At 48.5% G+C, this 17,640-nt stretch overlaps 1 protein-coding gene across 1 annotated transcript; it reads right to left on the reverse strand.

Moving 5' to 3' along the window:
- Window positions 1-249: 249 nt before the first annotated feature.
- Window positions 250-16,771, reverse strand: USP28 (ubiquitin specific peptidase 28). Its single transcript, XM_010081280.1, has 24 exons — window positions 16,703-16,771; window positions 15,674-15,806; window positions 14,632-14,728; window positions 14,226-14,388; window positions 13,272-13,358; window positions 12,358-12,495; window positions 11,863-11,936; window positions 11,615-11,691; window positions 11,102-11,250; window positions 8,899-9,026; window positions 8,641-8,736; window positions 8,080-8,259; window positions 7,179-7,393; window positions 6,867-6,937; window positions 6,359-6,587; window positions 4,795-4,998; window positions 4,138-4,277; window positions 3,762-3,947; window positions 2,972-3,067; window positions 2,123-2,301; window positions 1,947-2,025; window positions 1,620-1,699; window positions 822-945; window positions 250-516 (listed from the first exon to the last, which is right to left on the reverse strand). The coding sequence occupies exons 1-24, from the start codon at window positions 16,769-16,771 to the stop codon at window positions 250-252; spliced, it is 3,261 nt and encodes a 1,086-aa protein (XP_010079582.1).
- Window positions 16,772-17,640: the final 869 nt, after the last annotated feature.

A 17,640-nucleotide genomic window follows, 5' to 3' on the forward strand; every position in this document is an offset into this window, starting at 1 on the left:
CGTTCAGGACAACAAACCACACCACACCCAGACAACGCTAAGCCATTCGTTTCCAATTAGCTTTTCACATCTCAGGGAACAGGAATCCTCCTTCTGCAGCTTCAGTGCAAAAGATGAAATTATTCTGTAGCATAATTCAACGGTGGATTCAAATACATCCCTTCTCTGACAATCAGAAGTACCCCAACGCGCTAGAGCGCACATGTCAGGAATGTCAGGAAGGGTTTTAAAAGGTCCTTTAATTCCCTTCTAGGTCAGACCTAGGCACTGCCCTGCCCACAAGCAGCACGGATGAGGCGAAAGCAGCCGCTGCCTACCATCCATGTCTTCTCGTCCCAGGTAGGAGCACCAGCAGTTCCTCATGACCTCGATGGCATCCAGGTCCTCCTTGGAGATCTCGAAGCTGCTCATGAGGTGCATGCAGGGGATGATCAGCTCGTTCAGGATGTTGATGCCCTCTGCCACACGCGCTTCCTCACGGCTTACGAACAGAGATGCGGCCACCTCGTTCAGCTTCTAGGGGAGAAACGGGGAGACACTTTTACAAAGCAAGCGCAGACCTCAGATCATCAGCACGCCGTCGGGAAAGGCCCCCAGCTCAGCCCCCGTCACCCACAGCGCTGCAGAGCCACGCAGACAAACACAACCAGGCGCCAGGCTCTGGAGGAGCCCCCCAGCATCAAGTCAGCATGCTCCCGGAAAGGGACCTGGTGCAGTCTGATTCCCTGGGCAATGTGCACCGAGCAGCTGGGAGTGATCTGTCACCCTGCCTGCTCCCTCCCCTCCTCCCCAGGGACGAGCGCTGAGTCCCCCATACCAACCAGGAGACACTTGCGTCGGTACAAGGCGATCAGCGACTCGTCCACGCCGCGGCTGGCTCCCTTCAGCAGCAGCTTGGTGTTGCTCTGGTAGGCGTACACCAGGTAGGTGAGTGACTCCTGGTACCTGGGAGAAGAGGGTCAGGTCTCCAGCCCATGGGACCCACATCAAGTAATTAACGCTCCTCTTGGCCCCGTGCGCCAAACGAGCATCTCAGGAAGAGCCCTTCGGAGCAGAGTTTGTGCACAGCGTGCCCTGAACACGGATGCCAGCATTGATCTTTTTTTTACATTGCTCCGGGAACTTTGCACTTTGGGAGAGCGCTCGCTCAGACAGGTGCAGGAAGGAATGTTTTCAGTCCTGTACATATTTCTAGCCTATAAACCCCCCAGTGAGAAAACAGAGCAGCTGACAGGGATTAGGTCATTCCAGGGAAGCTCTAATGCGCTCTCACCCGGCCTCTTGTCAGTTTGCCTACTGGAATTTGGTGGTTCACTGCTGCCAAAAGAATTCAATTAAAAAAAGTGATGGCCATCAGTCCTGCAAAGCCCTCTCTGGAAATGAAAATACAAAGCTCTGCTTCACAGAGGGAAAAAATGGGGGAAACGCTAAGAAACTCACTAGTACCTCATCCAAATATTTAACCTGTTAACCAAGGCTGGCTGTGGCTTCCAGGAAGGGCTATTAGCAAGCGACAAAGCAAGCCCACTGGCCTCAGATAGAAAGAAGTAGTTCTGCCAAAGCAGCCTCTATTTCTAGGCTACAGCTTATCTCATCGAAATGCGCAATTAACAACTTACTTTCTGTTCTGGTACAGCTCCAGGCCCGTCAGCAGGTAGACCGACACCTTGCGGAAGAGGCTGTAGTCTTCGTGCCATCTCTGTTGGGGAGCACCAAGAAAGCAGAGCGTCAGCTTCACCCATCACACGCGTGTTTTACACTTCTCCCCAACTCAGCAGCACAGCAGATTTCACCCTTTGAGGGGTGTGAACATCCATCTCTGCAGACACACACTTCCGACAGCGAGGAAGCTGCCGACAGGCTGCCGGCTGCTCCGGCCTCCCCGCCCCCCACGCGCTGCTTTGGACAAAGCGTGAAGGATCGAAGGCAGCACTCCGGTCCCTTACCTTGTACTCCTCCATATCGACATCATCTGGACCAATTTCTCTCAGCTTCGCCCGTGCGACCTTCATAATGCTGATCGACCTGCTCCATGTAAGCAGAGAGGAGAAAAAAATCAGAACATCGGCCTCGGCTGCTTCCAAATTAAAAGCTTCCTCATCTCAGCATCCCCGGCACAAACCTTTCATCATAGCTGAGGTTTTTGTCTGCAAACTGCTCAAGAAGGGTCCGTTCCACCACCTGCTGGGGAGCGTTGTTCTGCAGGAAGTAAACGAGGACGTGCTGCAGGCGGGTGTCGTTCTGGGGGGTGGGGGTCTCCTTGGCGAGGAGGTAGAGCCGGGAGTACTCCTCGTGGAACGCCTGCCGACAGAATGCAGCGGCTGGCACGGCTGCTCCTCCACCCGTGGGAATGTCACGGCAGCCGAAACCGAGCTGAAACCTGCCCTGTCACACTGGGATTCCCGTGGGTGATACCTTGCCTCTGCTGCTCGGCTACTTTCTAGCGGGGAACGGAAGCCCACCAACACCTGGGACTACAAACAGAAGCGCACGAAGTGCGCACACTGGGCAAAAGCAGCGGGGTGTCTAAACGCCTTGCAGAGAGGGGGCACAGAGCTGCCGCAGACAGCGTCGGTAATCCTCCTGCAAGTGCTGAGGTTGTAAAGATTGATTGCAAGAGTATCTTGTGATTTCTATTCCTGTAGATTAATAGCACATGCTGCATTTTTAGTTAAATCTACCTGCCTGTACAGCAGAGGCAGAAAAAATAGTGCAAAGTAAAACCAGAAAAAACAGTTGTTGTTCCTGCTTGGAGGAAGGAGTTCTTTCTCACAAGCTCTGAAAGCTGTTTAGAACCCAGGGCTATGTTGGCACAATAAGAGAGCAGAAACAAATGCAGGACAGGAAGGCTGTTAACTAGAAGGAAAACTGCACAAACCATTCCCTTCACATCCCTGATCTGTCAATACAGCATAGATTCCTCATTCGGCGCAAGCAGATATCCATACTATTGGATTTAGCAAACAAATACCTTCACAAGCCCTGCTTCAGACCCGTCTCGATCAAAGGTCTGGCGGGCTTTCGCAATGGCCAGGATGACACCTTGCATGGCCGGGCTCAGCATCACCTGCCACCGGAGCAGGAAAACAGGCAGGAACAGGGGAAACGGGGACAGAGAAGAGAAGGCATGGTGAAGGAAGGAATACATTTGTGAAAGATAAAGGCGTACAGGAAATCACACAAATACAGGTGGGATAAGCCAGATTTGCTGCGATTTACTTCTATCCTGCTTACTCCATCTATCACATGCGGGGGGGGGTTTAAGCACTTAAGGGTGTAAAGGCTGGTCACTCCAAGCCTGGAATTTGTCAATTCCACAAGCACACTGGCCGCATCCCCTCTGTGTCCCATTCCATCTTCTCAGGAAATATAAATACGAGAGCAGCCCGGGCATGGTAAGGTAGCTATGGGCGGTTAATGCCTCCAGAGAGGGGACGGAGCTCCAGCTGAAGACAGCGGAGAGGTTTGTTGATACATGAACACCACTAGGATCAATTCTGATACAGTTGTGCCAGAAAGGAGACTTAAAGGAACAACGTGCAGACTTAACGACTGAGTGTTTTCACAGAGCTGCTTTTCCGATGGCATTTGGAAAAGAAATTACTGATCGATTCGGTCTGGCCGTCTTCATTTCCACAGTGGGAACACGGACTTTGTAAACAGCGTTGTTTCACAACAGACCGCTGTTGTACCCCATCTCAGGAAAGCTCAAAGCCAGCGAACTACACAGTTAATGACTGGCAGTGATTTGGGATCTGTACCTCCTCATTATATCCATCTGCATCGGATCTAACAGGAATCTTCCCCACACTGGGGATTTCCACTTCCGAGAGCTGGGAGCTGCTCGGGGCAGTGGGCTCTGCTTCCTGAGCGTCCTGTGGCTGCTCTGCCTGCACTGTACGGGTGGTTTCTCCCGCAGGGACCTTCATGGGCTCTACCTCCTTGGGCTGTGGCCAAGAAGAAAAAAGAAGAAAAAGTAAGAAAAAAACAAAGCAGGACACAGGAAAGCAAAAGGGGACCAAGTGAAACGTGGCACAGGTACAGAACTGCACAGAAATGGGAAAAACAAAGGTCTGTTGAGAAGAATAGTGCAAAGAGAGGAACGAGCAGCTGGCTGGGCCCAGGCTCAGCCCCTACCTCACAGAGTGCTGCCTCGACGCCGTTCTTCTCGTAGGCGTCAGCGGTGTTGGCGATGGCCTTCGCCGTCTGCTCCTTGGCGATCATGGCGTGCTCTGAGGACAGCGAGCGCACGCTCTGCTCGCAGACCGACGACTGATCTGTCGGGACAGAGGTGTGGTGTGATCAGCGAGCATGAACTGCAAGATGACTTCTCCTCTCTTGCTCTAAAATGTTTTGCAGCTCGTCTATGCTGGATTAAACAGCTGCTGCCTTCATCCCAGGGGTGAAAGCGCTTCAACCGTGAGCTTGTGCATCATCTCTTTCAGCACACACCATCGGGGACTGCCAAGCAATGCTTTCCCGTGCCAGAGAACAGCATTTGAACACTTCCCACTCAATAGTTATTAAAAAGAAGTCTGGAAGTGCAATGAGATGATCCCGTTATGATTAAATGATTGGAAAACAGCATTTCTGGTGACAAGCATGGAAGGATGCACGTGCAAAAACAACAGAACAGCCTTTTGTACTGCCAGGACAGAGCCTCTGCCAGCTGCCTTTGCTCCTTCATCAACAGTTTCTCCTCGAAATCGAGAAATTTATGCCAGGCCCCAGCACCACGGTATTTTTGACCGTGTTTCTGGTTTCCACAGTTTGCAAATCCAGACGTGGTGTTACCTGGTCCGGATTCGGAAGAGAGGTCCTGCGATTCTGAGGCAGGCGAAGGCTCCATCTGAGGAATCTTGCAGGACTGCTCCTCCTCCCACTCCTCCGCCTCCTGCTCCAGCCGCCAGTTGTCCTCCTGGATGTATTGTCTGAGCTCCAGGGGCAAGGCTTCGACCTCCTTCTGGAACTGCCCAGCCTCTGAGCCGTCTTCTTTGTCTGGAAGAAACGCAGGACCGGCATGTAACAAACCACGTGGCAGCAGGACACCACCGTTAGAGCCGAAACAAACTTGCAATATCATGGGAAGCCACAATCCAATTCCCTGAGGGATAAATGGGAGAAACCCCAACTTTCCACTAGCTTTGTAAGGTAAGATGATTCATAAGCAAAAGTACAGAAATAAAGACAAATCTACAGAGTTATCTGAAACAAAACCCAGTTTTGTTGCATTGATCACAGAGAAATTCTGGAAACAGCACCTGCTGAGGCAGTGGGTCGGAAATACATCCATATTTGAGGGCTGTGATTGTACAGAGAGCAGTATTGAAACTGCCAACAGCTGGAAAATTCACAGTTCAGCTGGAGACATCGCACCTACAGCACTACCTGGCACATAAAGGTGAGGAACTGCCTGGATTCCACGCTGGTATCTCGTAGCAGCTGTAGATCTACTTCAGCATTCAGTTTTGAAATAGCACAAAGAGCATCAGATTTCGACAAGTCCTAACATTTATCAAAAGCAAGCAGCAATTCTCTACCCCAGATATTTCTTATGCACCCATTGTAAAAGCAAAGCATCTAAAAACCAACAAAAAACTGCATTAAACAGGAGAAAAAAACCCCAAAACATGGGTTCATTTCAGAAACGGAACTGTCTCAGGAAGTCAGACAAAGAAGAACCTCCAGCTCCTCATCAGCCACATTTAGCAGTGAACAGAATGACAGTTCTCCATTGTTTCTTTCTATTTATGACATCAAAATGAGCCGTGCGTGAAATTATTAGGCTCTCGTACAGCTGTTTGCCATGTAGAGTGCAGCACGCACAATAATTTCTCCCCATAACTATTCATACATGGGCACTTCGAACGTACTTGCAAGTGGAAGCCACTGTTCCCAGTAATTCCTGCACGGAAAAAGATCCCCATTTAGGTTCAACATAACCATGACACTAATGCACAAGCCAACAAGTCAGAAAGCGTGACAAAAACGGGAGAAATAAAGTAGGAGGCATTTCAATGCCTGTCTAAAGGAAACACCGTCATATAAAGGATATAAGGAGTCCAAGGGGAAACACCAGCACTAGATGCATGTTCAAAGCAGGTGGAATATTTAAACGTGTTACTAATACATACAGTATTGCACCTAATCCCACAGCATGGCTCTTTCTTCAGTTTTCAGCCCTATCAGGGATTTAGAAATGAATGGAGGAGGGAGCACATTATTTCACTTCCATCTGGGGTGAAGCTTTTTGCCTTGTCAGAAGACAACGGTGCCACACAGAAGCTGTGGCACGTAACGATCACGCAGGCTAGAGACACGCTAGCGTCTCATTAACCAGCAGCTCTGGCGCCGGTACCTGCAGCACCCCGGGACACCTTGTCGCTGATGTACATCAGACAGTAGGCGCTGGCATTCTTCGAGCCTCCAAACGAATCTCTCTCCAGTTCTTCCCACGACGATTCTGTCACCGAGATGTCGTTGTACTTGAGCCAGCTTTTCCGAGGCTGGTCGTATATGAAGGCCCAGTAGTGACCAGCGTTGGCTTGCCCTTCGTGCACCAAGACTGCGTGCAGGCGGTAGGGAACCTGCAAGTTCACACGGACACGGTTTTCAGGTGTACTTGTAGGAAATTATTTTGTCTGACCTCTGTACAAAAATGGCAAAATGTTCATCACTGTAGCCTGGTGCAAGACTCTTGATTCACATGGTAAATTTCCTACTAAGTGAGAACCAGTTTTTAAGGAAGAAGATTTTCATAAAGAATCCTTTCTTGCTTCAACACTGGGACTTTTTAAATACAACGAAGCAGACCATTTAAACTGACAGCTACGAAGAAAAACCAGTAAGGAATTGGCATTTCCTACCTGTTGGAGGAGAGGGTCACAGTACATCTGCTCGATGGAGAGGTTGATTCTGGCAACAGACTCCTTTAGATCTGCCAAGAAAATAACAAGTGAGAGAAACACATAAAAATAAATGACAACTCATCAGGCTACTCCAGCCCCTCTCACTTCAGAAAGTTTGGAGCCCTGCAGTAACTATCAAACACACTTAACACCAGAGCTGAAACTGGTACAAGACTATTTGTAGTTCAGGATATCTCCAGCTAAAGCGACAGTGGGGAAATCAGGCTGGTGTTCAACAGAAAGAGCACAAGAAATATATCTGGGGTCAACCTTGTACATCTTGTTCAATCTCGTTTCTCCATCGCTGCAGACATGTCCGAACGAGGTTCAGCTCTTCCTCGGAAACCACGCGAGGAGCTGGACATTCAGATATTTCTGCGGGTGAAATAGAAGGCTGGAGCGGTGTACTTGATTTTTGCTGCGGTGAAGAATTTCCCAAAAAGAAAGCTTCGTCTTCAGTCCTGGTATCCTCCCTTTCCAGTACGCTGTGAAGGAAAATCCAAGAGTAGTGGACAGGTTTTTCAATCTTTCTCCTGTTTTTTCTCTTTTAGGAAAATAACACGAAATCAACCAAACAGAAATCACTCCAGAGCCAGAGCAGGATTTCCCTTCCAGGACAGTACAAAACATAAAGAGAACAAGTACACTGAAATGTACTTCCACCTTACCAGACCAAATTAAAGTATAGGACAAAAAAACCCTAACATTCCTACAAAACTCTGTAAGCACAGATCCACAATGAGCAATTCTAACCATTCCTTCCCTCACTACAAAACTCTTGTATTTACTTGTCTGAATTCAATAAAGCAACCACACTGGCCAGGTCTGTAATAATCCAACATTGCAGCCATTTACTGCTTGACGAAGCAAGAAAATTTAGTAGCCTGACCAAAACCAGCATAGAATGTAACTCAGATTGCTGCTTGGACAAGGAATACAGATGAGCTTTCAGCAAAGGAAAAAGAATAGACTAGATGCAGTGTCATATTTCCACAACCAGAACTTGGTGAGGAGCACAGCAGTGCCTGAGCGCTCGCAGAGGCATTCACACGCTGCAGCACCACGCTCACAAGCACGCAGACAAATAATTCACTTTCAGAGCGCAAACCAGGAGCACTTAGCTGAAAGGCAAAGCCTCTCCTACAAATTATTTTTACTTCTGTTGACTAACCTGTTTGGCTGTGAAAGCACGTCCAGAACAGGAGGCTCGGTGTGGGATTGCAGGAGTGTTGTCTGACAGCTCCGAGCAGAAGGGACGACTCCAGCTGGCTTTGCAGCGATGAACTCGAGAACGTACTGGAGCATGTCGGGCAGCGGGAACCGGGCTGGGCCAGAGCCGTATTTCATGTACCTGCAGGGAAAGGTAAGATGCTGCATGAGAGAAGGAACGTCACTGGTTAAACGATGCCAAATGCTAAGCTGGGGAGGATATCTCATAAAAGAGGACGTAGAGTATGACTGCACTTCCTCACCGAAGCTTGACAACAGAGCTGACAGTGATGATCGTGCTACTGAAAAAACTTCTGCTTGTAACAGCATCGGTAATATTCAGAAACCAGCAAACCCTGGAGTTTGTTTTTAAAAACATACCTCCTCACTCCACACTTCTCAGAACAACCCCAGCGCTGTCTCTTCTTCCCCTACAAGCTTCTCCTCTATCAGAAAGCTCATTTCAAAGGAAGCATTTGCACACCTCCAAGGGGCACACAAATAAAGCTAGCTGATGACTTACCTTTCCAGCTTCTGCTGCAGCATCACCATTTTCTCTTTCAATCTCTTCATTTCTTCTCTCTTCATCTGAATAAGCTCTTTACTGCAGTAGAGGTACCTACACAGAGGAAGGCAGAGCCCCGCCACGTGAGAGTCGCTTACTTCTAATAATCTCAATCTCTCACAAATAGTTTTGAATCCTTCCTTGCTCACCCATACAACCTCTTTAATTTATTTAATTACAATAAAGCAACAGCTTCAAACGTACCGAGCAACTCACCTGTCCATATAAATAGTCCGGGGAAATTCCAGCTTGGTGTGGATTTTCTCTGGCTGTCCCAGCGACTGATTGAACTCAAACCGGGAGAGTTCGAAGGTCAGTACCGGTGGGAGTTTGGTAAACCACCGCTGGAAGAAAGGCAGAAATGCCCCCAAAGGGACTCGGTTTGAGATGATTGCCGAGTGACACATTTAAACCGACCCTAAATGATTTCACACTGATCCTAAACGCCTGCTTGTCTTTAAGGACTGAATCAGTGCACGTGTTGTTTACAGAGCGACTAGTCAGAAAGCCAAATTTTACAGGATTAAGATTTCCATTTCCCATTTGTACTGCGAAGAGGGCTCAGAATAGCTGGCAGAACGTGACTTTTCGTTGCCTGACGCATCCAGCTCGATGGCTCACTAATGGGTCCAGCACTGAACGTTACAAGATCAGCAGACACTGCGCAAGCTCTGGATGTCAGCTGGAGCCTCACAGAGAGCTCCTTTCCAATGCAGACCACATGCAATGACGAAGAACAAAACAGAAGCCCTTAAGCTGATCCCTTCTCTCTCTATTTACAAACTGTTCAGGAGACTCAGAGAAGAACCCCACTTCCTGTACGTTTCATGCACTGTTTGAAAGAGCCATGCTGAAAGAAAAGGTCTCGGTTGAATTTACCCTTCCTCTCTCTCTTCCTGGGTCACAAATACTCCAGCACCCATGGCCAGAAGCACCCCTCACCCACCTCAGCACCCCCTGACATGCTCCCTGTGGGACTTGGGACGAGCACACCGAGCTCATTCTCCTTTGGAGGATTCATGTCACATGTCCTGACACAAAAAATCCGCCTCACGCCAAAGCACAGCAGCACATTTTTAGATCTAAAATATTTCCAACAAAGGTGATTTTTTTTTAAATTTTATTAAAAAAAAAAATTTGGAAGGGAACAGCCAGGTAGCAGAGCTTTTTGTGAAGGAGCCCAATCTTCAGAAGATGAGAACAGAAACACAGAGGAGTGATTTAGACACCTAGTATCTAGGAGAAATGCAATTTCTCATCAAGCCCACTGATGCTTTGAGCTCCAGTACACTCATCTACGTTCTCAAAAGACAACATGCACCTGATTCTCTATGTCCCCTACAATGCAGCCCTCTAGCCACGACACTCTAGGGAGTGAAATTAAGATGCACAGTTTATCTGGTCAGATTTCTTAGAAGCAAAGCCAGAGCCTTTTCCTTCTCTCCCTACAAAGAATGATTAAAGCATCTCCATGATTAGTCCAATTTCCCTTATCTTTTGCAAAACAATTTGGAGGAACTAAAAAGCTTGGGCTGCAAAGAACCCTTTGCCTCTGGCACCAGCCCACATCAGCTTCACCTACTCTGCACCTGAACAGCTTCAGGCAGGAACTGGGGAAACCAGAAACAACCACTGGAGTCCCGAGGAGGACAGGGCAAGGCTTCGTTTCTCCTTTGTTAGTTTAAACTACAGCAACGCCTTTTCCAGACCTCATAGAGCTGAAATACCTTTCCCTGCCCCTCCACGCCAGACAACTTTGCAAATTCCTTATTTCCCAGTCCTTCTCTAAGCTCCCTTCTCGGCTGCTCTGACACACGGAGGATGCTGGATATCATGGCACACCTTCACTGCCTGCTTCGCTGCAACTAAGCTTGTATGATTGGATTGTGATTTGCGAGATTTAAAAAAAAAAAGAAAAAAAGAAAAAAAGATCAGCACAGTCAGAAGAGAAGAGTGAAAATGAGAAGAAAATAAACACACACTGTAATAGGGAGAAAGATACAAATTCCAAATGGCATACCATAGAGTTAAGCACTGTACTTTTACCCTCCGAAATATGGAGGCAGTGGTTCTCCCCCTACTCAGGTACAGGTAGGCTTCAACAGAAAGAGAGAGACTTTACCACACTTGCATCAGAAGCACACGTTACCTTTTCAATTTAAAACAAACGCCTTGAACTGCTTATCTAGGACAACACATCTTCACATATAAGCAAAGGCTTAGCGTCTCACCGCGTAACACTAACGTACATTTACAGGAGATCCCAGGCATCCAGAAAATATTTTGTATTCAGTTCTTAGGGAACATTTACAATTGCCATTTAAAGTTACCAGAACATACTGAGACACCCCTGCGCTATGTGCGTTGCATTTTTCTGCAGCAGGCAACCGAAAGCTCAACAAAAACCCACAGAACTAACCTCCTGTCCGTACTTCACCGACTGAGACGCTGTCGCCTCATCCATCTCGCCCTCCACCATGGCTCCTTCCAAGCACTCGTTCAAATTTCGATACCCGTTTACCTGAAGGGGATACTGACCAAAGGTTTCGATCTTGGAAAATGTATTGCCTGGATGATGGAAACGATACAAAAACCAGGAGCTAACTTAAAAGAACAAAAACTCTGCTTAACTCAAGATGTTGCTGTCAGCACCGCTCAGAGGTGCCACCCACAAGAACCGAACCGCAGACGGCTCTCCATAAGGCAGCCTCCTGAAAAACGAGTGCTTTCAAATACAGGAGCACTGGCGAGTATTTCATGTTTTCAGAAGACATACTAAGTGTTACAGACAATTTTATCAAGAAGACTACTGGCAAATTTAAAGAAGTATTCAATTTCATCAGGAATGTGCAACAAAATCCTGTGTCATCACTGCTATAAATCGAAACACTCCAAGGAGTGAAAACGTCAGTCTGCCAAACCCTTCACTCACCCTCATGGACACCCTCAGTCAGGAAAGTCCCGTAGAAAAGCTGTACCATGGGGTTTTCAGATTTGTCCCCAGGGCTCCTGTTTCAGAAAGAGAAAGCACACATTCACGTTTGCAGCTGCAGGCGGAAGAAAAGCCCCAAGTCACAATCTTCAGTTTTCCTGTCAAGCTCCCTCATTCACTAAGTCGTTGCATTTCCAATCAGCTTCTCCCCAGTGTCAGGCCAAACTCCCAAGACCACAAAAACTCACTTGACATTCACAGCAAGCTGGAATGCGTCCTCCAGCCAGTCCAGTAGTTTGTGTGTAAATTCACTCACGTCTTGCTAGAAGAGAGACAAAAGCCGAGAGTCAAACGTCACACCGGCTGGAAAACGTTTCCACGGTCTCCTGGTTTCACAGACCTCCTGGAACACAGCCCGACGGGTACTGCCGCACCTACCCAGCTGCAAGGAGCGCAAAACTGCGGTGCTGAGCTGATTCAGACCCATAATGAACGCTCTGCTCATCTGAGAACTAGATCAGAGGAAATTATTGTGATCGCTCCCCAACTACCCAGATGGCAGCGGGTAGAGCGCTGTGACACTGGCTGTTTAATTAGCAAGCGCGTACATCTCGCCTAAACGACGCGGGGACAGCTGCTTGGCAGTTGACAAGCACGGGAAGAGGCCTCTGAACGTAATAGCATGGATGAAGTGAAATAGGATTGTTCAGGAGAAAGCGAAAGGCTTCTTATGGCGGTTTTACCTGCTGTTCTTCAGCGGATCTGAATGCGTCCCTCAGGAGTTCCAGTGCTGCAGACGGGTCTACAAACTTGCGACGTGTTCCCAGCATTAGAGCAAACAGACACTGAAGTTCTTGCATGAACGCAATATTTCTTTTCCCCTGCATCATAAAAAGAAGAAAAGGCAAACCCTTCCTGCAACTCAGAAAAGCAGCATCAGTGCAGATACCTGCGGAGGTAACAACCAAGGAAAGAGGTGGCACTAAAAAGACAAAAGCAGAAAGACCATAAACCTGGTCTCCCTATGGAGGCACAGATGAAAAAATTTAACTGAAGTCCAACCTTTAGAGAAGAGGGTGCCAGAAGTAATAGTTGCTACAGCAGAAGGCAAAAGCCAGTGGATTTATGAATTTACTCTGTCTGCATGTGAGGTTTGTTAGAGTGCTGAGAGCACACACAAAAGCATGTAAAGCCAAGTCTCTTAAACAGCGGCGGCCACATGCTAGAATGATACAAGCAAAGGATTATTCTATGTACGCCTTTTTCTCTCAAGATTTTCTCAGCCCCTCCTGCTGACCGCTCTCAGCAGGCACTGGGGCTGGAGGGACTGTCAGACTGGCTCAAACACCAACGCTTCTGTGGTGTGTGCGAAGAAAAGTACAATCTGGAGCTACCAAAGGAGTTCTACTGGTCAAATTTCTCCCCACACCACTGTGAGAAGCTCTAGAGGAAGGCTTTACAAGAAGCATCTGCTTGTTTTCTACAGAGATTCTGTCTCTGATGAGTGTTGCCCAAATTTAACGGCGCCCGACAATCTGAAAGCCATGAACAGGCACAGGAGTCTCTGGTAGCCCCAAATTAAATCTGCTCAGTGAAAGAGCAGAACAGCACACTGCAAGAGAGGGAAACCGTCCAGCATTACTCCATGAAAACTTACAGTGCGACTACGACAGCTTTCCAGCACGTTTTGTGGGAGGGAGTACCCAAGGACCAGCCTCCGGAATTCCGGCAGCTGAAACAGAGACTGTAAGGAAAAGAGAGGTAAGGACCAGCCAGCACCCACGCGGATGTGATTCACTCACAGCCTTTTTGTTAACTTCTAATTCTTTGATGGCCTTGTGCTACTGCATAGATGTTCATGGAGCGAGCAGTCTGTGTGCCGGACCAGCACGTTCGTACTCACCAAAGAATAAAACCTCATCCCACCGTTTCTAGGATACCTATAACCATTTTAGGAAAGAGCATTCTGGGCTGCCTGGGCCAGCTCAGAAAAAGCACCTAGGAACGAGTCACAGTGAGAAAAGAGCCCACTGGAAGCCTCCTGAGTTCCTCTCAAAGCTGGAAAAATACGATTGACTAACATCTATCTGCTGATGTGAAATGGCTAAAGAGACAAATCCGCTCAGTCCCACTTACTGTTGCCTCTTCCTCTTTAGGTTATCACTAATAATAGATGCTGCCCAGTTGCTGATCTGTTCCAGCGTCTCTGCCAGTGTATTCCATTAACTGGAACATGATACACCATGTATTATGGAGCCAACAATAACTGCAGTAAAATTAAATTATCGGTTCACTTTGCCCGTCAAACTTCTGTCATTCAGTAAGCACTCGGACATCGCTGCACCAAAAAAACCCCTGCGTGCGCACAGACAGATGATATGCGTCTGCATCTATTTTTACGCAAAGTCTATTTAACTGCTCTCTGGCTCCTTCTGCACACGCCCAGAATAAATCACAATCGTATCGAATAAAACCAGAAGTCTCATCTGAGCAGGGTCACACTCATCTGCATACAATGACAACTTCACAGAGCTGTTGCATATGTAATTCTAACTGACAAACATTTTGAGTCCAAGGCGGCAGTGACTCCAGAACTTTTCTATCAGATTACCTGTATGACGGCGCTAAACCAACACGTGTTTCCGATATTTTTCATCCCAACTGGCCAGTCACCCACTCTTCTCCAGTCATTCTCCTTGGGGTTCTCTCTCCAGATTTCGCAGCGTTTCCTTTTGGAGCGATTTTTGTTTTCGGCAGAATGTCCTTCCTGGGGTCTGTCACAAAAGATGCACACCGTGCTGTAAAACACCGTCTCACAAGGATTCTCAGGGACTATGGGAACTGTCCTCCCCTCCAGGCACAAGTGGGACACTGGAGCTGGGCGCTGTTGGGCGATACCCTGTGCAACAGACGTCTGCTGTGACTCCAGAGAAGCTTCAACTTCTCAAATGAGGCGGACAGGAAACATCCGCTTACGACACCCGGGAAAAACAAAGCCAACTTGTGGGCCCACTGACCTTTCAGCAGCATCTCTTTCTGCAGCCCGAGCTTTTGGGGATTCCAGTGGTCCGAAGGCGTCGCCTCTGTCGCCGGGGGTGAGGGCAGGGGTCACACCTAGAAGCAGAGGCAGCAGGCAAGCACTTTCTTTAAAAGGAACTTCTGCAAAACATGACACCTCACAAATATGATTTTTTAATTGATAGAGCAGAATTTTCCAGCTCGAGTTTTAAAGACAAATCCTTGTCGTTTGGATGATGCTAGGGAACCTAAAGAGCCACTGAGTGGGCTGGAGGAGGAGAACAGGAGAGACCGTGCAGCCGTGCACAGGCCAGAATTCCCTACAGCCACGTTCAGTGTGAGGGGGCACTTCAAATCTCTGGAAAGAATGGGACAGGAACAACAGTTTCTGCTCCTAAGTGTTGTGCTGTGACATCCATATTGCCAACTGACACTGTTACGAGAGAGAAAGGATTTCAATAAAATTGGCACAACTGCACAGAATCGCCTTCCTTTGCTCGTGTCAGGACGCTCAGCCACGAGTCGTGTCATGTACTAGCTACGCAGGAAAGGAGGAGAAAGGAAAATGAGTCGTTCTGGGAGGGGTGGGAGCTTCACACAGTGAACAAAGGGCAGCCGCGCTGCTCCGGCTGTTGCTTCAGGGCTCCCAGCAGAGATTTTTGGCACTGCGAGCCTGTCCGGTGATAATATCCCTTGGGAAAGCTCCAGTTAATAGACGTGTCATTAGCAAAAAGGTTTAACGAGACTATTCTCAACTACCTCAGGCTACGGTCACACTTTTTACAACTAAAAGTACCAAACCGACATCCCGCTTCTGCCAACACCTGTAACATTGACAAAAACATTTCTCAGGTAGTCACCTTGCTAGCTCAAACAGCATTTTGAGCTTTCAGGGCAATACGATATTAAACACTCAGTTCCAGCAGATGCCATGGAAAGAAATGTATGATCCTCAACAGGGGTCCACAGTGCCGACACTCCCGTTTGGGCTCAGCCCGAAACATGCGAAGCCATAAGGGCGAGCGGAGGCAAGGCGCTTACTTGGTGGGAGCTGTTTGCCCACGGCGCTGCCTTCCCACGCGGAGGGCTCCGCAGCAGTCGCGTCCTGAGCCGGCTCCTGAGCGTGCTCCTCCGTCAGGAAGGTGACGGCTTCCATCAGGTCTCCATTAGCAGCCTGGTAGAATGACAGGGAAAAAAGCAGAGTGCAGGGTTACTCCGTCTGCATTTGTGCGACACTTGATGCACCTGCGGCAGAGATGGGCACACCGCCACCGACTTCGCTGTCTTGGGCCATGGGACAGGGCTATCTGTCGGTGACAAGCAGTAGAAAAAAGTGAAAATAACCAAGGCTTGAATTTCTCTGATGGAAAGCACTTTGGCTTTATTACTAGGACAATACAGACTCCATTAACTAATTTCATTTCCCTTGCAGGAGATCCGAGTAGTCACAGGAGGTCTGAAGAGCGACAGGATACTTTGCCACCGGGAGAGACTCACAGGAATCAAACTCTCCATAGATTTCAAGACGTGCGTCTTTTACACAGCTAGGGCTTTCTTCAGACCATCACTACGGGCTAAACTCCTCTACATTTATTCTAACATTTTCTGGGCATTACTTCTCAATGAAACACTTCAGGATTTTCTGAAGCAAACCCCTTTGTGTATTTTCAGCACAGCCCACATCCTGCTGCCACATCTCAGGACGATGGACGGCACCCGATGAGTCCTGCGCTCCTTCACTTCGGAGCAAAGAAGACTGCTCTGGTGATGGACAAAGCACAGCCACAAAGCCACCGAGGTCACTGCAGCTGCCCAGAACTGAAGCAGTTTACCCAGAAGGTAAACACAGCCGATGGGCAGAAAAGCAGTGGAGGATTTACTCTTCGCCTCCTACGCCAACCACAGTATCCCACGCAGCACAGGCTGTATCGCTTTTGTGGGCTGGGCACTGACTATTTTAGCTCATTGCCAGCGCACAGACAGGCCAGCGTTACGTTCGGGGAGAGCCTGAACTTGCTTTTGGGACAAATGCAGAGGTCTCCATTGCACAGAACAACAACAGGCACCAACCTTTAGAGCTGCGTGAAGGAAAGCCGAATCTTGAATTCCTGTGATCTCTTTCAGCTGGTTTAGAAGCATCTGGCAATCCTATGCAGGAGAAACAAAAAAAGCTCGTGTGAAAAGGTGACAGGGAGAGACATCAAGCTCTTCCTGCCAGGCATGCCGGGGGCTCACCCAAGTATTGCTTCTTTCTTCCCTTTCTTCCCGCTTGCCTGATGGTAATACCAACACCAACCTGCTCGAGGTTTTCTCCCTAAATTTACAGACTAATGTTCATAGAATCATAGAATGCTTTGGGTTGCTCCAGTTAGGAGAGGAGAGCAGAGGGGCAGAATCCCCTCCCTTGACCTGCTGGCCATGATGCAGCCCAGGATGCGGTTGGCCTTCTGGGCCCACAGCGAAAAGAACGTCCAGAGAGGCAGGGCGAGTCAGCGTGCTAGAAACCTGGGAGAGCTGCAGCTGATGGGATGATCCTACAGGCCTTCAACTCCAAAGAACCACCAAGAAGCAAAAAAATGGGCACGCAAGACAAAGAAATAAACTAAGAAAGGAAAGTGAGAGTGCTCTCATCATCATCAGGAAGTATTCCAGATCCTGGTGAGATGCCAAAACAGCTGCCTGAACTGGGTCCTGCCCCTCAGAACCCAACGGAGCCCAGAGTCAGCCTGGAAACCCCTCTGGAACCACAGGGCGATCTAGAACTTTCAAGCGAGCTGGAACATGATCTAGAACTTGTGCTCTAGAACCAATCTAGACCTTTCAAGTTATCTAGAACCTGCTCTAGAACCACAGAGTGATCCATCAAGCCGGCTCTAGAACCGCAAAGTGATCTAAAACCTGCTCTAGAGCCACCTCCCTGCCAAGCCCCCAACTCCACACTCTGCTGGCTCCTGTTTTCCATCTCCCGACACCCCCAAGTCCTTCTCCTCAGGCCTGCCCTCCAGCCG

The sequence above is a fragment of the Pterocles gutturalis genome, unplaced genomic scaffold, assembly GCF_000699245.1.
Source record: "Pterocles gutturalis isolate BGI_N339 unplaced genomic scaffold, ASM69924v1 scaffold16634, whole genome shotgun sequence".
NCBI classification, from domain to species: Eukaryota; Metazoa; Chordata; class Aves; order Pterocliformes; family Pteroclidae; genus Pterocles; species Pterocles gutturalis.